At 38.5% G+C, this 27625-nt stretch overlaps 1 protein-coding gene across 17 annotated transcripts in view; it reads right to left on the reverse strand.

The window, feature by feature from the left end:
• The window catches only part of Epb41 (erythrocyte membrane protein band 4.1), a 175232-nt gene that overhangs the window by 48661 nt on the left and 98946 nt on the right, over positions 1-27625 (reverse strand). For 8 of the 17 annotated variants that reach the window (XM_070037457.1, XM_070037449.1, XM_070037455.1 and 5 more), the window contains exons 8-15: positions 20589-20676; positions 17638-17790; positions 14457-14554; positions 13641-13813; positions 9551-9738; positions 5624-5680; positions 5429-5470; positions 4416-4478 (exon numbers count right to left, since the gene is read on the reverse strand). In XM_070037457.1, coding sequence (XP_069893558.1) covers positions 4416-4478; positions 5429-5470; positions 5624-5680; positions 9551-9738; positions 13641-13813; positions 14457-14554; positions 17638-17790; positions 20589-20676 — 862 coding nt within the window. The remainder of the gene's footprint in view (positions 1-4415; positions 4479-5428; positions 5471-5623; positions 5681-9550; positions 9739-13640; positions 13814-14456; positions 14555-17637; positions 17791-20588; positions 20677-27625) is intronic. The other 9 variants (XM_070037450.1, XM_070037462.1, XM_070037464.1 and 6 more) reach the window with 4 other exon arrangements.

Below are 27625 nucleotides of genomic sequence, written 5' to 3' on the forward strand. Positions count from 1 at the left end.
ATGAGGCCCTGGGTTCGATTCCTCAGCACCATATAAGCAAAAAGAAAAAAGCTGGAAGTGGCACTGTAGCTCAAGTGGTAGAGCGCTAGCCTTGAGCTGAAGAGCTGAGAGACAGCGCCCAGGCCCAGAGTTCAGGCCCCACAACCGGACCCCCACAAAAAAAAAACCAAAAAAAACTTTGAGCTTGAGATCAAAATATTTGGAATCCTTCACCCGATGACTAGAAATTTTCTGTGTTTATTATATATCAAAGCAACTCTGTATCCAAGGAAAGCATAATGCTAAATATATCTCTTAATATCCTGTGTGGATTTGGGGATTAGTTTTTCGTTTTTGGCTTTGTGAGAAATAGCTTCATTTTGGGGGAGGGGAAGAGAGGAAATTAATTCTTTTAAATCAACTTTATAAATTTTTTTGTTTAAAAGTTTTGTTTTGTTTTTCTGAGAACAACACAGGTTTCAGCTAAATAAAACTTTTTCGAAAGTAGTATCAAGAAAAATAGGGCCGGGAGCCAGTGGCTCACGCCTGTAATCCTAGCTACTCAGGAGGCTGAAATCTAAGGATCACGGTTCAAAGCCTGCTCAGGCAGGAAAGTCCGTGAGACTCTTATCTCCAATAAACCACTAGAAAACCAGAAGTGGCACTATGGCTCCAGCGGTAGAGCACTCGCCTTGAGCTGAAGAGCTGAGGGACAGTGTCTAGGCCCAGAGTTCAAGCCCCACGACTGACCAAGAAAAGAAAAAAGAAAGAAAAAAAGAAAAATAGGATAAAAAAATGAATCTGGAGATAATTTTTTAGCATATTTACTTATTAGTGTCTTCTTTTTACTTTTGCAAGACTGATCCATATATATTTACTTTGATATCAAAGAGAAAACCCCAAATTGAAACCACATAGATCTCTCCTTCATAAGAGTATTTCTTGCTTGTTGGGATAAAATATGAATGTATCTTATAAATATGGGCTTCACCCAGAGGAAACAAATTTGTTTGCATTTGGTCCTTGCTGAAAGCAAAAAAGGCATATTTACTACTAAAGAAAAGCACAGACAAGTTTAAAGACTCAGTGTTGGCCTGAGCAACTGAGACCCATGAAGCACGTAAGGCCCTGTGACCCAGCCCCTGACTGGAAATGAAATCTGTTTGTGCTAAGAACAACTCACCACAACTGGGAAGGTTAAAAAGTGTGAATGGAGCAAAACAAAAACAAGCAAGTGATGCTGCGATAAAACCATGACTCTCTGAGTTAGCCTCTTACACGAGAGCCATGATTTTGTATATTTCCTTGTATATCTCTTTTTGCCTAACTTTCAATTGGCTTGAAACCTGAGAAAAACAAATTTTTCCATAAAACCAATAGCTTCTAAGGGAGTTTCTCCATCCTTCTTAGCTGGCTTTGATGGAAACCTGTGGGGGCACAGAATAAAATTAAGATCTCAAAGGGACCTGTTCCAAATAGAATTTGTCACAGACATTTGCTACAGGTTCTCTTTGGGAGATGGAGGAGGAGGCGGTAGATCTAAAAATGAACTCGACCTTATTTGTGCCAGAACAAAGCGTTAGTTGGGGTGGGGGGAGGAAAAGGAATGCTTAAAAAAAAAAAAAAACTGCTAGAGTGACAGATAACTTGACAGAACTTTCTTGGGGGTGGGGTGGAGAAACACCTTTATAATTACTAAAGAATGATGATCAGTCAAGCTGTTTGGGCTATGTTCAGATTAGATAACTTTTGAGGCCTATGATCTTATAATTTTGGCAGCAATCAAATCAAACAGTTCATTAAGTATAAAATATTCTCAAAGGTTAGTTAGTAGTTTTAATTCTCAAACACACACTTATTTAGACATCCCCTCTTGTGGCTGTCAGTAAAATGCCAGAGGAAAAAAAACATATCACATACAGGGACTTTGTGAGTCTCAGAAGTCAAAACACACTTTATGAAACAAGTGATAAATATATGATTGGTACTGCAGGTTCCAGCTAAGGGAGCACTAAGGATGCACTGGTCAGGACAGTTACCTTGGAAAAATTTTCCTTATAGAATACAAAAATATATAAAAATACTTGCTATTGTTCCCACTATACAATATATGTTTGATAAAGGCTGACCATACTTTTTATTGCTTTAATCAGGGTTCTTTATAAATATCAGATACTCACATTTTTGGTATTTTTGCCAATATTACACTTTGGCAAAAAAAAAAGTGTGATGACACTAAATAATTATTAGGTTAACTTTTTTTTTTCTTTTTGGTTGGTCATGGGGCTTGAACTCTGGGCTTGGGCACTGTCCCTGAGCTCTTCAAGTTCAAGGTGAGCGCTTTATCACTTGAGCTACAGTGCCACTTCCAGTTTTCTGGTGGTTTATTAGAGATAAGGGTCTCATGGACTTTCCTGCCAGGGCTGGCTTTGAATCACAATCCTCAGATCTCAGCCTCCTGAGTAGCTAGGATTACAGGCATGAGCCATCAGCACTTGGTTAGCTCAACTTTTTAAAGTTTTTTTTCAAACTTCTAGTTTGATGATATTTAGCATATTTAATGTATTTTCATCTTTTAATTCTCAATTAAAATGTTATCTCTTCAGAGAGATCTTTCCTGTCAATCTTACTTGAAGTAAATCCTCTTTGTTAGCAAAGTATACTAATTATTTCCTACAAAACTTTTCTAATAACTTGTAATCATCTTATTGCTATTTGTTTACCTGAATTGTTTCTTTCCTCCTCAGCTCCCCACATTATAAACTTTCTGAAGGCAAAAACCATGCTTTAAATTTCCTTAACAGTTAAAATGAATCCCCAACATAAGAATTTATGTTTCTTTCTTATGTTTCTGCCTTGAATGGAGCTGTAAAGCTATCTGGTCATTGACTTCTATCTAAAAGTATTTCTGATATACAAACTAACTTGGTCTCGGTTTTTTTTCCATGTGGAATAATTACAATTTCCATATTTCTCCTCATGGAATTCCCCTAATCTTATTAGTTTGACACTTTAAGATAAAATAAACTACACTAATATGAGTCGATTAAAAACTAAGCAGTGTTGGGGCTAGCAAGGTGGCTCAGTGGTAGAGCGCTTGCCTTGCATGCTCGAGGCCCTGGGTTTGATTCCTCAGCACCACATTAAGCAAAAAGAAAAAAGCCGGAAGTGGCGCTGTGGCTCAAGTGGTAGAGCGCCAGCCTTGAGCTGAAGAGCTGAGGGACAGCGCCCAGGCCCAGAGTTCAGGCCCCACGACTGGACCCAAAAAAAAAAAACAACTAAGCAGTGTTGAATATAACAAGAAAATAACCTTATAATTCCTATAGCAGATAATGATACTATTTTCTAAGTATAAAATTGTAGTTATAAAATTATGTAACTTCTCAGTCCTACTTTTCCAATATATCAGTTCTATGACCATAGAAAAATTACTTAATATCTCTAAGTTTCAACTTTCTCATATTTAAAATAAAAATTCTATAGCCACAGGCATGTTTGTGTGTGCATACATGCAATCACACAAGTCTTGGGTCTTGAACTGAAGGCCTGTGTACTGCTCTTGAGCTTCTTTACTCATGGCTAGCACTCTACCACTTACTTGAGCCACAGCGCCACTTCTGGCTTTTTTGGAAGTTAACTGGAGCTAAAAGTCTCATGGGCTTTCCTGCCCAGGTTGGCTTTGAACAGCAATCCTTGGATCTCAGCCTCCTGGATAGCTAGAATTATAGGCATGAGCCACCAGCACTCAGCACATAGGCTTATTTTGTGCGTATGTGCGTGTTTTGTTTTTTTTTTTTTTAATCAGTCATAGGGCTTGAACTCTGGGCCTGGGCACTGTTCCTAAGCTCTTCAGCTCAAAGCAAGGGCTCTATCACTTGAGCCACAGTGCCACTTCCAGTTTTCTGGTGGTTAATTGGAGATAAGAGTCTCACAGACTTTCCTGCCTGGGCTGGCTTTGAACCGCCATCCTGGCACTGGGCCATAGGGTTGTTTTAATGATAAAACCACCTTATAGTTACTAAATGCTGGCTCCTTTTTTTCTTGTATCTTACCACTGCCCAACCTTACTTCAGTAATATCCTACTATCTTTAGTATTGTAAGTCCATTTTGAACTAAAATCCAAGGAACTTTTAGCAGCAATGTAGAATTTTGGACAAAGGGGTGTAACAAGGAACCAGGAGAAGCAGAGTCCCAATCATATATTTTTTTTTGCAGGGGCAGGGATAGTGTGATAGATGGAAACTAAAAAGAATAAAAAAGTGAGAAAGTTGCGTGTCATAATGTTTATTAACATGCAAAGAAATCTTAAACCTAAAATTCTCTCATGCAATGACATGCAAACCCAAAGGCAGAACAGAATAAAGAAAAGGGGGTCAGCAAAGAATGCAGAAGGTTCCAGGCAACCAACTGAAATAAGCTTCAAGTTCATACAAACCTCCAACATTAAATTGCTATGTCTGATATAAATGTTTTCACCATCTAGTCTCTCTCTCTTTTTCTGTGAAAATGAAAGGGGGAAAAACAGAAAAGCATAAAAAATTAAAATTTATTCTTGCGGGAGAAAACTGCAAATTGGCAAACCAAAAAAATACTTAAAATTAAATGTCTGCAGTGCAACATATGCCAACATGAAATGGTCACAGAACCACAAGGACACACAGAGAACATGGTTACACTAGAAAATAGATGACCTTGTTTATGAATGATGAAAGACTTGATGATGTTATTTAAATAGACAGTGCTCCTGGCTTCATTGGCTTCTTATGTAATAAGCTATTTTATGTTCAGTTTTGAAACTGAAGTATTTAAATGTTACCCTAATATATGACCCTGAAAAGATATGACACTCCATGTATCTTAGGGTAGGGAAATGCTTTAAAAACATTAGCCCCCAAAAAAGCCACATTAGCTTTTGGGAGGTGTTTCATGTATTACTGCAATATCAAGATCTCTAAGATCTTTTATTAAAAAGATTTAACAATATTTTATACTTAATCAGCCAATAAAAATGTTCAGTAAGAACTGGTACATCCCCCTAGGTAGTTAGGAAGAATGAGGTACACAGCAGTCAAATCATAGTTACTAACAATACTGGGATTTGTTGCTATGATGGTTTTTCCGAGGAATGTGTGTAAAATATCATCAATGATTCCAAGGATATGATGTCATTGTGCAATTGTTCTTTCAAAGTTCAAAAACAAAGGGTAGGTTTGAGCCTAACCAATATTTGTTAGAAAAGAATTTTCCTACTGAAATGCTTGCTTAAAGTAAAAGATTATAATTTCTTTAGCATATATACATACATATATATGTATGTATACTTGCTTCTTCAAAGTAACTTCTGATTAAGAGAAATCAATGAAAAGAATGGATCACTGTCTTTTTAATGCACTGTAAGTCAGAGAGTGAAATGGAAATGGAGTTCTGCGAAAGTGAAAAATGGCTAACCTTCCTCATTCTTATCAGATCTTCAGTTTTTTCTGCAAGCTTCTGTTTGACCATAATTCAAAAAAGAAAAAAATGATAAAATATTGGCTCATTGACTTTTTAAAATCTTCATCTTACAATTATTTTATGGAGAGGGCGATGAGGGAGAAGAAAAAACTGAGGGGAGGGGGACAACAGGGGCTTGTTGGCACAAACCTGTGTTTGGTCACCATTTGAGGTAGGTACTGTGACCTCGATGTGGGTTTTTTCCACCTACATTTAAGAAATAAAGTAGTAAAAACATTTTAAGTTAACAGGTTTCTATGCACAGGGTTTTCAAATACGCTGCATCATTAATCTGGGGTGAAATATGTTGCTAAGTCATAATCATGATGCAGTCTTACGAGGCGGTTCCAGGGAAAGATGGTATTCCTAACAATGATGTGGTAGTTCACTATCACATTTCCAAGGCTGAAGAGGTTAATACAGACATTCAAATTATTATAAGAGAAAGGTAGAGTAATCTTTCCATGGATTAAGGAAATATTTTTAATATTTATTTATTTTGAAAAACTACTTAAAAGAGGCTTCTTTAATATTATAACAATATGTTTTTGTTTTGCTTTTTTTAATGATCTGGAAATACTCTAATATTTTAAACAAATTTATAAATGAAGTTACCAATGTCTAAAATATATTATAGAAATAAATAGGTAAGTTTTAGTTTAAAACACACATGTAAAAGACAATATATGACACCAAACAGGTAAATACAAAAGATTTTGTTAGTTGACGCATACATTGAAGAAGGAAGTTTCAATCTTCAGCGTATTACATAACAAAACATCCAAATAAACTCCATCCAAATTGTAGCTGACATATGTGATTATTTTCAGGGCTGATTTATAAATAAGCACACACAGGCCTCTGCTCCCACATTCTACACAGCAGTCCTCATTCTAGGAATACAGAACAAACATTTTTGGCAGAAGAACAAGATTTGTTTCTAACATCAGGAAAAGAACATCTAAAGTTGTCTATGTAACCATGAAATACCTTTTAAAAATTTGATATATGAAAATATAGTACTTTAAAAAATATATAGTACTTTTTAAAAAGTACTTTTTTATTAAGAGGAAACAAACTAAGAGTGACAACTGCCTAAAGCACTGGTTATTTCAAAATCAGAAAACAAATTGTCTAAGAGATGAAACAATTACTGTGTATCATTAAATTCTTTCTAAAATCTCATCTACATGTGGTTGGTAAGCAGCATTACCAGGGTGAACAATGTCATTGGGCTACTTTCTATAGGACTGAATGGAAAAAAATGTAAGATAATACGCTGTGGCTCAAGCGGTAGAGCACTCGCTTTGAGCTGAAGAGCGCAGGGACAGCGCCCAACCCCAGAGTTCAAGGCCCACGATCAACAAAAACAAAAAGAAAAAGCTTTAAGCCGGGCGCTGGTGGCTCACGCCTGTAATCCTAGCTACTCAGGAGGCTGAGATCTGAGGATCGCGGTTCAAAGCCAGCCCGGGCAGGAAAAACCGTGAGACTCCTATCTCCAATAAACCACCAGAAAACCGGAAGTGGCGCTGTAGCTCAAGTGGTAGAGCGCTCACCTTGAGCTGAAGAGCTGAGGGACAGCGCCCAGGCCCAGAGTTCAAGCCCCACGACCGACAAAAAAAAAAAAGAAAAAGAAAAAGCTTTGATTCTCTTGCCTTGAGAATACAAAATTAACTAGAAAATGAAATCCAAGCCTGGCACCGGTGGCTCACGCCTGTAATCCTAGCTACACAGGAGGCTGAGATCTGAGGATCGAGGTTCAAAGCCAGCCCAGGCAGGAAAGTCTATGAGACTCTTATCTGCAATAAACCACTAGAAAACTGGGAAGGGGGGCTGTGGCTCAAGTGGTAGAGCGCCAGCTTTGAGCTGAAGAGCACAGGGACAGTGCCCAAGCCCAGAGTTCAAGCCCCAAGACCGACCCAAAAAAAAAAACAAGCCAAAAACCAAACTTTGTAGTACTATCAAATGAAAGCACATCGAGGTGCAGCAGTTTTTGTTGATCAAATACAGCAAAAACAGAGCCAGACTGTCCACTGTTTTACAGGGAAACTAGATATTTATCTGGTTCCAATAGAATACTATTAATCCAAGGTGAAAGCACTTACTTGTGCCTTATTCAGTCTAAAGTTTAAGAAACATAAAAATGCAATTCTTGTTGAGTGTTGTTAGTTCATGTAATCCAAGCTACTCAGGGGGACTAGATCTGAGAATTGTGGTTTGAGCCGCCTGGAGCAGAAAAGTCCATGAGACACTCTCTAACAGAAAAGCACCACTAGAAATGTGGCTCAAGTGGTAGAATGTTCACTAGAGGCAAAAAAGCTGAATAAAAGAGAGGCTCTGAGTTCAAGCCCTGGTACAATACAAAAAATAAAATGAAATAAAAACAATTCTTATGATTGCCATCTCATAAAATTCCTGTTGACAATAGTGATATTTGCATTTACTTTAATAACCCTGAACTAGCACCTCAACTACATCATTGTTTAAATGTATTTAAAAAGCTTATAAACATTTAGGAAAAGGAAATATAGCTCAAGTGGTAGATCCAGCCTTAAGCAAAAAAGCCAAACAAGCACATCAGGTCCTGAGCTCAAGCCCAGCATGCTCACATGTGTGCGCACGTGTGTGCACACGTGTGCACGCATGCACATGTGCACACACACACATTAAAAAACAAAACCATAGCATTTAAAGATCATCTTAGCCAGATCATCTCAGCTGGAGGCTCATGGCTGTAATTCTAGATACTCAGGAGGCTGAGATCAAGAGGATTGCAGCTCAAAACTAGCCAGAGCAGAAAGTCTGAGAGATCCTATCTCTCCAAAATAACCAGCAAAAAGTTTATCAGGAGGCATGGTCAAGTGAGAGAGCACCAGTCATAAGCAAGAAAGCCAAGTGAGCAAGTGTTCAAACCCTGGTACCAGAAAAAAAAAAAGAATATATGTGTGTGTGTGTGTGTGTGTGTGTGTGTGTGTGTGTGTGTGTGTGTGTGTGTGTGTGTGTGTGTGTGTGTGTGTGTGTGTGTGTGTGTGTGTGTGTGTGTGTGTGTACATCTTATATATAATAGAAGATCAGCCTATTATTGTTACTTCTGGGAGATCTGCTAATTTGTGATTTCAACTCAGTGCAATGACTATGACTCCAATTAACTAAGAATCATAAACAATTCAGCAGCATAATCTCTCCTACCAAACAGAACTTCTCTTTGTAAAGCTTCTTACAATTGAAACAACCATATTAATGTGCTTCTGTTATTTATATATATATTCACTTTAGGAAACCAAATTGTGGCTTAATGACAATAGTAGGCTGAATCTTAAACAACATTAACATTCTTTCTGGATGAGTAGAAATTATTTTAAAAAGCAATCTTGCTGGTACACGTTACAAAGCCTGTTTGTCTAGGTGTGGGTCATCTGAAAACTTTTTTTTTTTTTTTTTTTGCCAGTCCTGGGGCTTGAACTCAGGGCCTGGGTACTGTCCCTGAGCTTCTTTTTGCTCAAGGCTAGCACTCTACCATTTGAGCCTCAACGCCACTTCCAGCTTTTTCTGTTTATGTGGTACTGAGGAATTGAACCCAGGGCTTCATGCATGTTAGGCAAACACTCTACTACTAAGCCACATTCCCACTCCCTGAAAACTTCTTTTTTTTTGGGGGGGGGGGGTCCGGTCGTGGGCCTGAACTCTGGGCCTGGGCGCTGTCCCTCAGCTCTTCAGCTCAAGGCTAGCAATCTACCACTTGAGTCACAGTGCCACTTCCAGCTTCTTTTTTCTGCTTATGTGGTGCTGAGGAATCAAACCCAGGGCCTCGTGCATGCAAGGCAAGTGCTCTACCAATGACCCACCTTCCCAGCACTGAAAACTTCTTGAATGGATAGACAGCCTATACTCTTTAGGATGAAATTCTATGAAAATACTTTATAGGTTTATGAGAAACTTCTTTTGGAAAGAATAAAGAAGAAATAAATTTGTTGAGATTTTATAACATTTGGTTACTTTGAAAATTTTCCTTGTCAAGGAGTTAAGACCTTGATACCAGAACATGAATTGGCTATATCTGTGGACTTTCAGACATACCTTCCACGCCTCTGTGGGCTCTGGCTCAGCTTGCTCAGGTGGCTCTTCTTTCACTTCAGCCTTCACTGTTTCCTTCTGTGTTTTTTTGTCAGATGCTCCTGGTACAATGCCCTCTGTGACCTGACTCTGAGCAATGGCTGGGGCAGAGGTGGGTCGAGGACTTCTGTCTGTTGAGTCAGCAGCTGCTGCTTGATACAAAAGAGAAAAGAGAATAATAAGTGAAGGCAAGAGCCACTGAACTACTATAAAAGCCACTAAGAAAAGTAGGTATAAGTCGAGGATATACAGAAATGCCCATCATACAGAAGGTAAAAATAAATCATCAATGCTTTTCTGGCAACCAAGGGCGATGAGTACCTTTGAAAGAAAAGCTAAGATTTGTTTATGACCATGTGTCATAAATGCTCATTTCAGAGAGGAAACGATCAAAGTAAGAAAAAATATCTTAAAATGTATTAATCTTGTAATTTATTACTTTCAAGAATCTACAATGTAGTCTATAGAGGAAAAAAGTTGGTAATCAAGTCTACATGGTTTCTGGAAGCTAAAAATAGATTCTAGGAAAAAGGAATTTAGATTGACTTTTTCCCCTGTGAGTATCTTTGGAATGATTACAAAACAGCTTGATAAATGACTCTTCTGATAAGACATGTACTACTTTTTGATGCTTGTCCAGGACAAATCTTTAAGCCATCTGTTTTCCTTTCTCATAATAAATCATTTGTCTAAAATAATATGAAACCAGGCACAAGTGGCCCATGCCTATAATCCAAGCTACTCAGGAAACTGAGATCTGAGGATCATGACTCAATGCCAACCTGAGCAGACAAATCAGTGAGATTCTTATCTCCAATTAACCAGCAAAAAGCCAGAAGTGGAGGAATGGCTCAAGTGGTAGGTGCCAGGTATGAGCAAAAGAGATGAACAATAGTGAGGCCCTTGAATTTAAGCCTTAGTATTGGTGTTGGTGTGTTGTACACACACGCACGCATGCACACACGCACACACACACACACACACACACACACACACACACACACACACACACACACACACACACACACATATACAATAATTCAAAATCTTTGACTTTCCAGCTGGGCACTAGTGGCTCATGCCTGTAATCCTAGCTAGAGATCTGAGGATTGCAGATTGAAGCCAACCTGGGCAGAGAAGTCTCCATAAGACTTCTATCTCCTATTAACTACTCAAAAAAAAAAAAAAAAAAAAGTCAGAAGTGGCACTGTGGCTCAAGTGGTAGAACACTAGCCTTGAGCACAAACAGGCTCAGAGACAGTGCCCTGGCCCTGAGGTCAAGCCCCAGGACTGGCAAAAAAACAAAAACAAAAACAAAAAAACTTCCATCCTAAAAGCAAAATATAACCACCTTTGGAATTCTGTCCTATCCTCTCTCAAAGTCTTATCAATGCATTATAGCTCCTATTCTTTGAAATATTTAGAATAGTGGTTCTCAGTTCTGGATTATTTTACCTCCAGAGAACAGCTGTAAATGTCTGAAAACATTTTTGATAGTTACAAATGGGGAGACATCTAGTGGTATTGACATCTAGTACAAAAAAGCCCAGGTTGCTGGGTAGACAAACCTTGATTTAAGAAGACTGCAGACTGTCACAGAGAATAGAGAAAATACACAATATAGACTGAGAGAGTAACAATATAGACTGACAATACAAGTTCCAACTTTCCACAAAATTAATTTTTATTTGGGTTTGAACTATTTGTAGCATTCAAGTTTTAGATGAGCTTACTACAAAATAATCTTTGAGGGATTAGAGATGTAGCTCAATGTGTGTACAGTGCTTGCCTAGTGTGCAACAGAGGAGGTCTTAGGTGCTATCCTCAAAACAAAACAAATACTCAGGCACTCAGATAGTATTTAAGCATTACACACTTTGTAGTTAAACCTTACTTATTTGACATTGTCTAGGAATGAAGTTGTTTTTTCAACGTGATTAAATTATAATAGACCAACCATTCTTTTACTGAGATTTTTAATCCTTCTTCATGGAAATCTTCACAATTTACATTACATTCTTTCCTTCCTTTTTAAGCTAGCTACACTAGACATAATTTATTCTAGTAATTTAAATTTAGATGCTGTAAAAATTAAGTAAAAGAAAGGAATTCCTTAAAATAGAACAGACTAAAAAAGTAAAATTCACAGCTAATATTCACATAGCACCAATTTAAAAAAGGAATGCTTACTACCCTGTAATGATCTCCAGTGAAAGAAGTAAGTTCTAGGAAGATATTTAGGAAAATAACAGGAATTTTAAAATCCTGTTTTATTTTACAATGAGCATTTTGTGGCCTCTTGCAAGTCCTTCCTCCTAATGGGTGCTCCTAGCCAGTCAATGTAAGAATGGCAGATGGCAGAACAAAGCTAACAAAACCTGGTGGTGTGACAAAATATTTTGCTCACAGTTGTGTTAAAGTATCGTTATACATGTGTATTCACACCTCCTCTCAAAAGAATTAATTCAATCCTGCCTGGCGTTGTAGAAACAGAGCCCATGTTTCACCATGTGTTATTTTGCCTCTTGGATTTGGTTTGAATCCAACACTAATATTGCAGAGCCAAATGATTTATGTCTTTAGCACTGCTAGCCTTGGTAATCTGTATTATACATGGAAAAGTAGGTATAAGTTTAAGAACTAATGATTACAATAGGTAGAAATGGTTCTGAGAAGAGAAAAAGGCAGCATTACAAAAAGCAGTCCTCGCTGGGAAAAGTGGCATGGCACAGAGACAATAAACAATTAGGCCATGGGTCACTTCAGTCATACATAGTTGTATGACTCAAGCAAGGACCTTATGTTACAAACTCCAGTTTCTCCAATTGTAAAAGAAAATATTAACTCTACAAATTACTTGGGAGAGATAGTCAATGGATATAAAAATCATTTATGGACTCTAAGTGTTAATAACTTCCAATATCATGCATTTCTTTCCTTATGGGTTAACATTGTTTCAGGAATATTTTACATAAAAATTAATTATTTAGCTAGGTGCTAGTGGCTCACACCTGTAATCCTAGCTACTCAGGAGGCTGGTATTTGAGAATTGCAGTTCAAAGCCAGCCCGGGCAGGAAAGTCCGTGAGACTCTTATCTCCAATAAACCACTAGAAAACCAGAAGTGGCGTGGCTCAAGCAGCAGAGCTCTCGCCTTGAGCTGAAGAGTGCAGGGACAGCACCCAAACCCAGAGTTCAAGCCCCATGACCGACCAAAAAAGAAAATTAATTATTTACACACTAATGTGCAAGTCAAAGGAAAGGTATCACCTGGGAGCTAAAAAGACAAGCAAATTTATTTCAATTTCTCAATATGAAGAACGTGAACTATGGATCACAATAAAATAGCATGGTAATACTGTTTTTTTTTTAAAATTTTGTTTTGTGAATTGTATTTCAATAATTACCAAGCTGGATATGGTAGTGCATGCCTATAATCCCAACATTCGAGAGGCTAACGTAGGAAAATCACTGATTCAAGGCTAGCCTGGGCTATATAATTAAGCCCTAAGTCATAAACTAAAACTAAGGATGTAGCCCAAGTGGGAGTGCTCAAAAGGCGCTGAATTCATTCACCAATACCTTAAAAAGAAAAGATGACTTTCCTTTTCTTTTCTTTTTTTTTTTTGGGGTCCGGTCATGGGGCCTGAACCTCTGGGCCTGGGTGCTGTCCCTCAGCTCTTCAGCTCAAGGCTAGCGCTCTACCACTTGAGCCATAGCGCCACTTCCGGCTTTTTTTTCTGCTTATGTGGTGCTGAGGAATCGAACCAAGGGCCTCATGCATGCAAGGCAAGCGCTCTACCACTGAGCCACTTTCCCAGCCCAAGATGACTTTCTTTAGACAGAATTAGTAACAACTTGGTTATCTTATTAACAACTGTACTTTTGATCCAGGCACTCTGGTAATCCAGCATTCTAGAGGCTGAGGGTTCTACATCAAGTTCTAAGACAGCCTATATTACACAGCAAAGACCTTGTCTCAAAAAGATAAGTATTTCCTTGATTTCTCCTTAATAAATTAAATTCACAAGAAGTCATTAATAATCAATACAAACCTCCATCAAGGCTCCGGGAAGCCCGTTTGCTTGCTGTTCGCTCGAAGTGTGGAGCAGGCCTGTCAATCAGAGCACTAGCTTGCCTGGTCTGAGCTTGAGTCCGGCCACTGTATCGAAATTTGGATCCCAGGGCAAGAAATTTGCTTTTAGGAATAGTGTCTGTTGAAGTCAGTCTGGGGGAAAAAAATCAGAGTAATCATATATATTAGTCTGAGATGGCAAATAAAAAATAAAATCAAGAAGAAACATGTTTCCTGTTTCTCAGGGTTTAATTATAGTTATTAACTGATTTCCAATCAAGCAATCATTACTTTAGTTCTATGCCATGTCTCAAACAATCAGTATAATTTAGCTGGGACATAGATTAATATTATAATCTTCATCTCTTATTAACACTGTAATATCTTTACTATATCCTTGTATAATGTTTTCATCATTTTAAAGAAACAAGAAACTAAACCCCCAAATGAACTGACTTGCTTAAGGCCACCCAGCTGTTAAGAAACTGTGCAGTAACCAAGTGCATACCCAGGACTAACTTAGCCATAGACAGGGCAATGACAGGGCCCCCAGCTAACACAGGTGCTTCTTCGTCTTCTCTCCTCCTGTTGCACACCAACAGGTGCTCTGGGAATGTTAAGGTGTGCTTTTCAACTGAAAGGGGAAACTAGATTCATTTTGTCTTCCTTAAGATGATTTCATCAGAGCTAAATAAAAGTGCCTGTCATACAAAGAAAAGGATTTCAACAGCAGACTTAAAAATAGATACCCTCATAACTAATTTATCCTTGACAAATCCTTAAAGGAAAACAATACCTGAAAAATGTGTGATGCTCAACACAGACTTTCCATAATTTCTTAGCTGCTCGGTAACTAGGAAGTTTGAATCCAATGGTACTTTCATACTGTTCTTGCTACAAAGACACAAACAAACATGGAGCATGAACTATTATTGAGCTGCAGTGATACAGTACCAGAGAAATACTATCCTACCAAAAACTTATTGCAGGACTGGGAATGTGGCTTAGTGGTAGGGTGCTTGCCTAGCATACAATGAAACCCTGGGTTCGATTCCTCAGTACCACATAAACAGAAAAAGCCAGAAGTGGCACTGTGGCTCAAGTGGTAGAGTGCTAGCCTTGAGCAAAAGAAGCTCAGGGACAGTGCTCAGGCCCTGAGTTTAAGCCCCAGGACTGGCAAAAAAAAAAAAAAAAAATCACTGCAAATACAAAGAATAGTATCAATTTAAGGAACATAAAGTACCATTTTCAAATTACCAAAAGAAATCTAGTCACAGAGGATGGCTTTTTCCAAAGCAAAAAAAAAAATAAATAAATAAATAAGATGTATCTTATATAATTTATATATGTTATTTTTCTTCAGAAAACATTCATGCAGGGCTGGGAAGGTAGCTCAGTGGTAGAGCGCTTGCCTTGTATGCATGAGGCCCTGAGTTCGATTCCCCAGCACCACATAAGCAAAAAGAAAAAAGCTGGAAGTGGCTCTGTGGCTCAAGTGGTAGAGCATTAGCCTTGAGCTGAAGAGCTGAGGGACAGCGCCCAGGTCCAGAGTTCAGGCCCCATGACCGGCCCCCCCCAAAAAAAAATTCATACATAGACATATATACTGGGATTTTTTCGGAAACATAACTAACTTTTGATTGTCTAGACACTGCTTTTCCATAGTCACTATGTATATTTGGGACATGAAGCCAGAGCCTCATACATATTCAATATCTTTTAGCTGTTTTCAAGAATATAGTACCTACACTGACCACATTGCACAATGGGTCTCTGGGATTTATTCCTCAGCTGTTTCTGCTGGTGCTGGGGCTTGAACTCTTTCTTTGTTTTGGTTATAAATTTGTCTAGAATATTTCTTTTTTTTTTTTTTTTTTTTTTTTTTGTCGGCCGTGGGGCTTGAACTCTGGGCCTGGGCGCTGTCCCTCAGCTCTTCAGCTCAAGGCGAGCGCTCTACCACTTGAGCTACAGCACCACTTCCGGTTTTCTGGTGGTTTATTGGAGATAGGAGTCTCACGGTCTCTCCTGCCCGGGCTGGCTTTGAACAGCGATCCTCAGATCTCAGCCTCCTGAGTAGCTAGGATTACAGGCGTGAGCCACCAGCGCCCGGCTTAGAATATTTCTTTGATCTAAGTAAACTATATCCTGCCAGGGCCACCAGAACCCCTGTACTGCTGTCCTCTTATCCATCTGTTCCAACCTTAAGCATGGAAGACAAACACGACATCTGTTTTGAATTCCTATTATTGCTATTATACTATGATTAGATAATATCATCTGTATTTTTCCACAAGAAACGGAAGTTGCAGAGACCCAGAATGTCACCTTCTCTACTGTACCTTGCTACTTCTAAAGCATCTACCACAGTCATAACACTCCACTTCTCAGAATCCTGTTGTTATTTAGTAAGGAAGGATTCTGGATTTTTAGTATACATTGAATAGTTGACATTTTGAAGTTAAAGGCTTCCTATTGTTGTACTTATTAATATTTCCATGTTTATGTATTTCTCTGCCTTACCACAATAAAATGTAGGACTGAGGGATGAGATTCTTTTATTTCTATTATATTACTTATCCTTGGAATATTGACTGGCAGGAAGAAAGACCTCGGTAAGAAGAAAGACCTTGGTTGAATAAAGGATTCAAAAATTTAAGGTAAGTTTTAGATTTGGGGGTTTTTTGTTTTGTTTTGTTTTTTTGTTTTTGTCAGTCATGGGTCCTGAACTCTGGGCTTAGGCACTGTCCCTGTGCTCTACTGCTTGAGCCACAGCACCACTTCCGGTTTTCTAGTAGTTTATTGCAGATAAGAGTCTCACGGACTTTCTCCCGGGCTGGCTTTGAACCGAGATCCTCAGATCTCAGCTTCCGAGTAGCTAGGATTACAGGTGTGAGCCACCAGTGCCCAGGCTTTAAGGTAAGTTTTAAATCCATGTGGATCAACAGAGACTATGCTCAAGTAAATACCTACAGTATAAAATATGTACTTCAGTGATAATCTCTATCCAAGATTTTAAAGGCTGTACATCTAGAATTTTCAGGCTTGAATAGTGAGGAATCTTTCACCAGCAGATGGCAATATATACACGGAAAAGCTACCTCACATTTAGTATGGTCTTTCTGTTTATAGTTTTCACAGCTGTCATCTCATCTGAACTTCAAATCACTGAGATTAAGGAGGTATTTTCCTTATTGCATGATAAGGAAGCTGAACTTTGGGGTTTGTCAGGGCCTTTTGTTTAGTAAGTGTCAGAGAAAGAGCTAGAGATTTGATTTTTTATTCCTACATGAAAGGACTTTCTACTGTGCCCTGATAGCCCTTCAATATAAAAGTTAAAATTGACCATCATTATTGTATCTTCTAATTTGACCACTATTTAATAAATGAGTTTTCTGGTACAGATTTAAGCACCTACTTACATGGAAAATCTATATGCATGACGCCCTGGGTCCAATCTCCCCCTAAAATCTAGAACTTGACTTTAGCACACACTCTCAATAACATTATGTATACAAATAAATCTTAAATGTAGAAAGTAAGGGTTTAGTGGTATAAAACATGAGTAATTTGACCTTACAATTTTAAAATTTCACACTACTCAATTTCAAAATACTTTCCATTAAGTAAACAAGAACAAGTTTGCCACTGCAGGTTTTATTCTTGGCAATGATATATCTATATACAGGAGGAGCAATGCCCAGAAAACCAGTAGTAAGGAAGGAAAGAAGAATTACAGGACTGATCAATTTAGAAAACAAAATTATCCCCTGTGAATAGTTAACTAAACAAACTCTTAGATTATCTAACAAAGAAAATGGGAAGAAATGTTTGCTTGATTGGTTTTGTTTGTTTTTGAGATGGGACCTTTCTAAGGAACCCAGGCTGAGACTCTCTGCCTCCTGAGTGCTAGGATTATAGGCGTGTATTAGCTTGCCTGTTTTATACACGTTATATGGAAAGAAACAGGAATTCCGTACCTCTCCAGGCCGGATTTTGATGAAAAAGCTGCTACGTTTGTAGGAAATCTTTAGCACTTTGGGCCAAGGAAAACGGTTAATTCTCAACTTATCTTTGTAAACCAAAAGGCCACTAGAGCAGACACCTAGGATGATATCCACTCCCTCCAAATCCTGAAAAAGAAAAGCACCAACATTTCAGTCTTATGCAAAGTCTCAACACATTATTGGCTATTATTAAATAATCTGAAGCAAGCAACAACTAAAACCAGTTACAAAGTAAACAACTGAAAATAAAGTTTAACTTATCATAATCAATAAGACTATTTTACCTAAGTCATCAGGTATGACTTCCTGGAGGCCAGGATTTAGAACTACCAAATATGCATGCACAGTATAATTCTTCGTTTTAATAAGGTGGTAATCCCTCCAGATATCATGTTAAGAGTTGACTCTATTTCTGTTCAAACTCAGCCTAACAGAATATCAGATACTCAAAACAGCTGATGTTAAGTATCCTTAATTATAAATATTAAACCTAAGTAGAGGGAATACCAAATAAAAATGGTCATATTTTCAAGCATCTTTATTATAGAAATTCTTTTTATTAGCCATCTATGTAATTCAAGGAAAATAAAGTTCACCTAAATTAATCCCGGCAGATGAATATTACACTAACCAAAACCCAGCATTAAATGCTTGAATATTTTTTCCTAAAATGAGTATAGAGAAAAAGATAAATGCTTAACTTGAGTTATACAGAAGAATAGCAGATGCAAAAATTCTGTGCAGCTTCAATACAGTGACTATGAGAATTTTCCAGAAGATGCCCTCATGTTTTTAGAGCCTTTGGGTAAATGAGATGCTTTGGAGAAAGAATTTGACATTTGGGAAAGGAACATGCTACCTGACTCCTTCATTCCTGACTGACACCAGCCTCCAGCAAGGAACCAGAAGTAAAACCTAACCATTTTAGTCCCTGAAACACACTTGATTTGTTGTTCTGATATTCCTATCATCTACTTTAGAGACTACAGAGTTATAGATCTGTACCAAAACAATCCAGAACAACATCTTAAGGAAAAAACCCACAAACATTTAATGAAATTTTATTAGCACAGAACTTAAGGAAGAAACTGTCAGATACTCAGGCTGGGGGAACTCTTTTTTTTTTTTTTTTTTTTTTTTTGCGGTCATGGGCCTTGAACTCTGGGCCTGGGCACTGTCCCTTAGCTCTTCAGCTCTTCAGCTCAAGGCTAGCGCTCTGCCACTTGAGCTACGGCGCCACTTCTGGTTTTCTGGTGGTTTATTGGAGATGAGTTTCACGGACCTTCATGCCCAGGCTGGCTTTGAACTGTGATCCTCAGATCTCAGCCTCCTGAGCAGCTAGGATTACAGGCGTGAGCCATCGGCGCCTGGCAGGGGGAACTCTTGAAAGGTCATCACAGACTAAATGCTTACGTGTTCTTTTCTAAATCCCCACTAAGTGATTATTCTGCATGTCCTGGAATACCTCTTAACAACAGCCCTCTATGCTCTGAAGTTGCTCATCTAATAGTTGAAGAGTTCTGCTAAACAATTTTTCAAATTGAGCTGATCTATGTTTCCCTATAGATATCACTTTACTCTCTAAGTATATAATTTGGAGCCATAGTAAAATCTCTACTTCACCTATCACTCCTTGAAATATGTGAATATAGATATAACATCTTCCCAGAACTTTATTTTTGTGGGTAAAATAGTGTTATTCTTTTGCTTATTTCCCATCTGGCATGGCTGTGAGTCTCCTTGTTAAGTACACAGTTATGCTGAGCCTCTGTTCTCTCCTTGAACTCTCCCTCACATCCTCTACAACCGCCCCAGCCATTTTAGAGGCTGAAGATGAGAGCCAAGCCAAGGCAAGTGCCTTTATTATTCACTCTCTGTTACATGGTATTAGCCAGGATTAAAGCTCAGGTTTCTGATGCCCTAACTTAGTGCTTCTCAAATGAAACACTGTGGTTCACTTGTGCATTAGAATCACTTAGAGAGCACATTAGAACAGATTGTTGAGCTCCACCCTCAGCTTCTGATTCAATAAATCTAGAATGGGACCTGAAATGTGCATTTCTAGCCAGTTGCTAGGTGCTACTAAGTGCTGCTGACTCAGATTCCACACACTGTGAACATCATTACCTTAGGCTAATGGTTCTTAGATTCAAGCATATATTAGAATCCTTCAGGATGCTCATTAAATCTGGAGATTCAGTGGCCTCTCCTCCAAAGTCAGTGAAAATCCCAGAGGAGCTTGTGAATTTGCATATTTAGTAGACATACCAAGGTGATTTTATGGTATTGTTGACTTTCTTTACTAGTTAGTTGGAGAAATAGAGTTTTTTGGACTTTGCTGCTCAGGCTGGCTTTGAACCAAGATCCTCAGATCTCAGCCTCCTAAGCAGCTAAAATTACAAGTGTGAGCCACTCGCACTGGCTGTTTTATCTTTGGATCTTTACAGTGTTTGGTTATGAAAATTAATCTGATGGTAGAATTTTATACACAATTTATACACTTAAAATTCTAACAAAAACTACTCTTTCTCCTTCCTTCCTTCCTTCTCTTCTTTTCCTCCCTTCTTCCCTCCCTACTTTCCTGCCCCTCCTCTTTCATTTGAGCAAGCTTTTGCTATATAGGCCAAGATAGCTTCCAATTCAAGATCTTTTTCATTCCCTCCACTTCTACTTTTTGGCAATTAAAATACCACAGATATAGCATGGTTCAGGTAGTAGGGCGCCTGCCACTGAGAATAAAGCATTAATTAGATACTGAGTTTGAGTCCCAGTCTCTAATAAGAAAAAATTATTTAAATAAATAAAATACCACAGATAAATGTTGGCAAGAAGCATTATATGAAACAAGAATGATTTATTTATAATAGACCTGAATCATATAATATATACACACACAAATTCATTAAAGCCAAAGTTTTCATTACCTTTGCTTTATGAAGATCAACTCCATACATCGACAACTTTTTGGCATTCTCAAGAAATTCTAAGTCAGCCTGAGCAGGAGTCATGGACCTATGATTGAATAAAAATGAAAAATTTAGTGTCATAGTATCACATATATGTTAACAGCAATTATATAATCAATTCACCTCATGTAAACACACAACACACATACATACATATGTATAAATATAGATGTAAATACATATGCACACATACATACATATGTGTACATATGGTGTATGTAATATGTGTATATCGGTGTATATGTAAGATATATTTCAGAGTCCTGAAATTAATTATGGAATGGGAATCTTCTTACGACCTGTGTCTTACAAAATGAGATCTTGAGGAAACAAAAAGTTGCCAATAGAGCGCTGGCCTTGAGCTGACGAGCTAAGGGACAGCACCCAGGCCCAGGCGGAGTTCAAGCCTCACCGCCCCCCCCAAAAGAAAAAAAGTTGCCAAGAAGCCATCAGAATATTTTTAATCCTACTATAAACAATTTTTCATTTTTCCATTATAAGCTATCCCATCCATCCAACAGTTCTGTATCCCCTCTCTTCAGCCTTTCTCTGCTCCATATTTAAACTCCTCCCACTAATTTTCTTGCCAAGGAGATGACCAAATTAAATCCTCAGAGGGCATGGTGCAATTTACAATATCCTCTTAGCTGCCTTTTTCTCTCTATACCCCTGAATTGAGTTATTATGGAAATTAAACCAGAGGGCAGCTGACGTTACTTAACCGAGACTCTTAATGGGGGCAGGTTTGATGAAAAGAAAATTTCTGGTAACAGATGGTGTCCTGCCCACTAATCTAAACAAAATAAATTGGTTAATAGAAGCACACAGATAATAACACTACTTTCTGTTATTAAGATGTCTTTATTACCAGGCAAATAATGAATAAGATTTGTTTAAAAACAATCAGTCTCTGTCTAAACATGCACTACAAAGGTTCTTCCTTCTTTAGAAGTTTCTTTTCTTTTGAAAAATGCTTATGAGCTACTATACTGAGCTTTCAAGACATAAATATCACTTCTAATATTGCACAATTCAGGCCAATTAATTATAATTTCATAGTAAAAACAATGCAGCCACCTCCCTAAGGGAAAAATGGAAATGCTAGTCAACAAGACAAAATATCACTTCTAATACGGCACAATTCAGGCCAATTAATTATAATTTCATAGTAAAAACAATGCAGCCACCTCCCTAAGGGAAAAAATGGAAATGCTAGTCTCCCATAAGACTGCCTAAGTTATAGAAAGCAGCAAGGGTCTCTTCATTTAACAAGGAAAAGTCTTCCAAACCCATCTGTCTTCACCCTCATTAAAAAGAACAAAGGATGCCTTGGAACAGCAAGCAAAGGAAAAAAACAGAAGTGGGGGGACCTCTGAAGTGAGGTTACAGATTTGTTGATAAATAAACTCAGCCTACCTGAGCAAACTTCACAAGCATTAACACATCATGCTGAATTTATTTATTTTTGTCAAGGCAATTTACATTTGGGCAAAAGATAAAATACTGTTGGTCTATCCAGAGTTAAGCAGGCACACTGAGCAGGGAAGTTTACTAGTTTTTAAATTTTTTCTATTGTAGTTATACAGGTGATATACAAAGGGTTACAGTTATATAAGTCAGGTAATGAGTACATTTCTTTTTTTTCTTTTAATTTAATTTAATTTTATTGCAAGAGTGATATCAGAGGGGTCATAGTTACTTAAGTAATGAGTACATTTCTTGTTGAACATTATTACCTCCTTCCTTATTTTCTCCCACTCTCCTCTCCCCCCATTCCCCTCCTCCTTGCAATTTATTCTTTTTAAATATATTGTTATTGTAAAAATACTGTACAGAGGGGTTACAGTTACAATGAGTACATTTCTTTCTGGACAATGTCACCCCTTCCCTCATTCTCTCCCAGTTTTTCCCCTCCTATCCCTGTAGTTCATTTTCAACATAGAATATAGTGAGTACCACTGCTTCATTTCCCTCTATTTGTGTCCTCCCAAAGCTGAATTTATTTATTGATTAATTTATTTTTGTCGGTTATGGGGCCTGACTTGGCCTGGGCGCTGTCCCTCAATTCCTCAGCTCAAGGCTAGTGCCCTACCACTTGAGCCACAGTGCCACTTCTGGCTTTTTCTGCTTATGTGGTGCTGAGGAATCGAACCCAGGGCTTCATGCATGCAAGGCAAGCACTCTACCAGTTAGCCATTTTTCCAGCCCAGAATTTATATTTTAAAGACAAAAAATTGGGGAGGGAGTAGTGGATGGGAAAATTAACCTATATAGAAGTTTATATATTCAAGTCATTCAAAATATCTCAGGGAAGTTTTTGTAGCTGTAATTTATTTTCTCATACAAATAATATTTTTCTAGTTAAGGTTACTTCCAGTTATGTTAATTTTTCCTTTTTATTATGTGCATGCACACTAGTCCTGAGGCTTGGGCTAGGAAGGTGGCTCAGTGATAGAGCACTTGCCTTGCATGCATGAGGCCCTGGGTTCCATTCCTCAGCATCACATAGCAAAAAAGAAAAAACCGGAAGTGGCGCTGTGGCTCAAGTGGTAGAGCACTAGCCTTGAGCTGAAGAGCTGAGGGACAGAACCCAGGCCCAGAGTTCAGGCCCTACAACCGGACCAAAAAAAAAAAAAAAAACTAGTCCTGAGGCTTGAACTCAAGACCATGAGTGCTGTCCCTGAGGTTTTGTGCTCAAGGCTGCAACTTGACCCTCAGCTCTACTTCTGGCTTTATAGTGGTCAATTGGAGATAAGAGTCTCAGACTTACACTATGTTGAAAAATGAACTTTACAGTTTAGGCAGGGGAGGGGGGAGAGGGGGAGAAAGGGAGGAGTATAGTTGAGGAGGTGGGAGGGAAGGGATGGTAGGGGAAACACAAAGGAGGAGGCAACAATGCTTGATAAGAAATGGTACTCTTTACCTTGCTCACGTAACTGTAACCCCTCTGTACAGTATTTTCACAATAAAAAAACTTAAGCTGGGCGACAGTGGCTCATGCCTGTAATCCTAGAGATTCAGGAGGCTGATATCTGAGGATCATGGTTCAAAGCCAGCCCAGGCAGAAAAGTCCGTGAGACTCTGATCTCCAATAAACCACTAGAAAACCAGAAGTGGTGCTGTGGCTCAAGAGGTAGAGCACTCATCTTGAGCTAAAGAGCGCAGGGACAGCGCCCAGGCCCAGAGTTCAAGCCCAATGACCGACAAAAACAAAAAACTTATTAAAAAAGAAAAAAGAGCCTCAGACTTTCCTGCTTGGTGTGGCTTTAAACCATGATCCTCAGATCTCAGTCTCCTGAATAGCTTGGATTACAGGTGTATTATTCATTTATTACTTACTTATGTCACTATGGATTCATAGGTGGTGTTGTTTTGTTTTGCAGTGTTAGGGAGGGATGGAAATTAGCACCTTATATATGCTGAGCTATATCCCAGGTAAATTCTCATTTTATGCAATGCAATAGAATGGATTGTTTTCCTTGTTTATTTTCCTGCTTAATTTGTCCCAAATTTGATTAGGGTAGGCTTCTCAAGCTAGATACTCTGTCCTTCTAAACATTTCAAATCATTTATGAATCATCTTCTTCCAGCACAATGTAAAGTATATGGGTATGTATGTATAAATCTGCATTTCTCTATCCATCTGCCTATCTATACATGGGAAATCAGGAATTAACATTGAAATCTCAAGTGTTAATGCAATGTCACAGGGTTCATTTTAGTTTTTTTCCTTTTCATAAACTGCATATTATTTTACCAACTCTCATCTTGATTATTTTGACTAATTTGATCTATTGGCCCATCCCACAAATCCTATAGAAAGCCTGGCACCAGTGGCTCCCACCTGTAATCCTAGCTACTCAGGAGGCTGAAATCTGAGGACTGCAGTTCAAAGCCAGCCCAGGCAAGAAAGGCCATGAGATTCTTTTTTTTTTTTTTTTTATTGTCTTCTAAAGATGCTGTACAGAGGGGTTACAGTTACTGAAGTAAGGCAATGAGTACATCTCTTGTTGAACATTGTTATTCCTTCCCTTGTTGTTTCCCACTATCCCTTCCCTCCCCCACCTCCTCCCCCATCCAACCCCAACCCAAGTTGTAAAGTTCATTTCCAATATACTGTCTTGTGGGTATCATTGTTGCAATGGGTCATGCTGTGTCCTTGTTTCATCGTTTTGGTATTCCCCAGGGCCATGAGATTCTTATCTCCAATTAACTACCCCCCCCCCACACACCACAAAACACACAGCTGGAAGTGGAGCTATGGCTCACTTGAGCATAAAAATGCTAGCATTGAACACAAAAACTCAGTGGTAGTGCCAAGCCCTGAGTTCAAGCCCCAATACTAGCACAGAAAAAAATAATAACTAACATAAAATCCCATATATAATGAATTTCATTGCTACCACTGGCTCCTGATGTACATGCCTTCCTCATCCTGTATAGACTCTCTGCTGGCCTGCTCCCCACATATAGATTGCTTTCTTTCAGCACTGATTCAATGTAAAACCACCTTTTAGGGATCTTCATCACCCTGTTCATCCGTGTAGTTGCCATCTCTACCCTACATAGGTCCTTCTTGCTCTGCATGGCCCCTGAAACCCTCCAGCAAGTACCCAAATGTGACCTTATCCATTTGAGCATTAATTCCTCATGCCAGGCTGGCTTTAAGTTCACAAACACCTTCCTTATTCTGCTTAGGCCTCAAAATCTTAAGCCAGAGTGCTCCTGTGCATGCGTGATTTCCTTGCTCTGTCCCACCTAATGAACCAGAAAGATTTTTCTAATTATAAAAATCATACACATTTTTGTCACATAAAATTTGAAAAATGTTATTAAAAGCACACAAAAAAAGGTCAGGAAAATCTCCTATAACCCCACCAGCCAAAGATGTCTGTACATGTAATTACAACACATATTTTATTAATATCACACATACTGCTTAAATTATCTTTCATCTTAAAATATAAAGACTATAAAGTTTTTCTTAAAATTTCTAAGACCTTTCAAAAATCCTAACAATCCAGCTGCACAAAGAGATATCTTTAAGCCATTAAGAGTAATGTTAAGCAGCCTTGAGCAAAAAAGTCAAGCAAAAACACTTCAGCCCCCAGGACTTGCATGGAAAAAAAAAAAAAACAAGAGCAAAGAGTACTGTTAAGGTCAGGTATCTGTGGCTCACACTTAATCCTAACTGTGCGAGAGACTAAGATCTAAGGATCATGGCTCAAAGCCAGCCTGAGAAGAAAAGTCTGTGAGACTTCATCAAAAAAATCAGCATAGGGGCTGGGAAGATGGCTCAGTGGTAGAGTGCTTGCCTTGCATGCATGAGGCCCTGGGTTCGATTCCTCAGCACCACAGAAGCAAAAAGAAAAAAGCCAGAGTGGCGCTGTGGCTCAAGTGGTAGAGCACTAGCCTTGAGCTGAAGAGCTGAGGGACAGCGCCCAGGCCCAGAGTTCAGGCCCCACGACTGGACCAAAAAAAAAAAAAAAAATCAGCAGAAAACTGTCTAGAAGTGTGGTTCAAATGGTAAAGTATCAGCTTACCAAGCAAACTCACCAAGTGTGAGGTCTTGAATTAAAATGATAGTACTGACCAAATAAGAAAAGGAAGTAAGTAGTATTCAGAATTAATTAAGAAACATTTCATAATTTACTATTCATAAATACTACAGATTACAAAAGTACTCAATCTGAGACATCTAGAACTGGCTAATTCTTTATTATTACAAAGAGTATTTGAGACAATTTTCCTGTATTTATTTCAAAGAAACAAAATCGGGAGAACCATTCAGTAAATTGTAGTTTTATGTGACAACATAATGTCTGTTGCAACTTCTAATTAGGATTGTGATTTCAAATAATTAAGTCAAGGATAACTGACAAGTTTACATACCTTCTTACTACCCATAAACAGAGAGCAATTAATTTTAAGGCTTGATTTGCGAGTATTAATTTGAAGAGTTAATTATAGCTTCAAAAATCCCTGGCTGGGAAAAGGGCCACTACTACATTTTTCACTTACATATTTGTCTTCTATTTGTCTGGGGAGTTGGAAAGGCGTTCATAGTAAAATAAATAGTTGTGTCTTAGCAGAAGTATCTTTGGGATGGTTAAAACCCTATGATGTTGGACATAATTAAATTTTCTATTTGGGTTTCTGCTTGAAATTATTGCTCATCTTTCCAAAAAATGAGCAAGAAAATTCCATAACGCAGACTTCCAAATTTTCATTTTTCAGGTCAGATAACTGAAATTTAAGTATAGCAAAAGTCACATAGCAAATAAGGGAGAAAGCCTGAATTCAAAAAAAGGACAGGCTGGGGGCTGGGAAAGTGGCTCAGTGGTAGAGTGCTTGTCTTGCATGCCTGAGGCCCTGGGTTCGATTCCTCAGCACCACATAAGCAAAAAGAAAAGGCTGGAAGTGGCGCTGTGACTCAAGTGGTAGAGCACTAGCCTTGAGCTGAAGAGCTGAGGGATAGCACCCAGGCCCAGAGTTCAGGCCCCACGACTAGACCCCCCCCCCAAAAAAAAGACAGCCTGACTATACAGCCAATGGCTTTGACAATGTGTCTTACTGCCTAACTCAATGGCTCTCAAACTCTTTTAACCCTATTTTATTCTCTCTCTCTCTCTCTCTCTCTCTCTCTCTCTCTCTCTCTCTCTCTCTCTCTCTCTCTCTCATCATGGGGCTTAAGCTATGGGCCTGAGCACTGTCCTCAGCTCTTCAGTTTAGGCTAATGCTACCACTTAAGTCACAGCACAACTTCCTGTTTTCCAGTGGTTTATTGGAGATAAGAATCTCACGGACTGTCCTGACTGGGCTAGCTTAGAACCTGGATCCTCAGATCTCAGCCTCCTTAGTAGCTAGGATTACAGGTATGAGCCACCGGCACCCAGCTTCTCATTTTTTTGATAACTCCAAAGTACTCTTCATTATATGAACATATTGATCTTCAGTAAGAAAATTTTAAACTAAGGAATTTTAAAATAATGATT

Source organism: Dipodomys merriami, unplaced genomic scaffold, assembly GCF_024711535.1.
Source record: "Dipodomys merriami isolate MVZ:Mamm:240054 unplaced genomic scaffold, mDipMer1.0.p SCAF_28, whole genome shotgun sequence".
NCBI lineage: Eukaryota > Metazoa > Chordata > Mammalia > Rodentia > Heteromyidae > Dipodomys > Dipodomys merriami.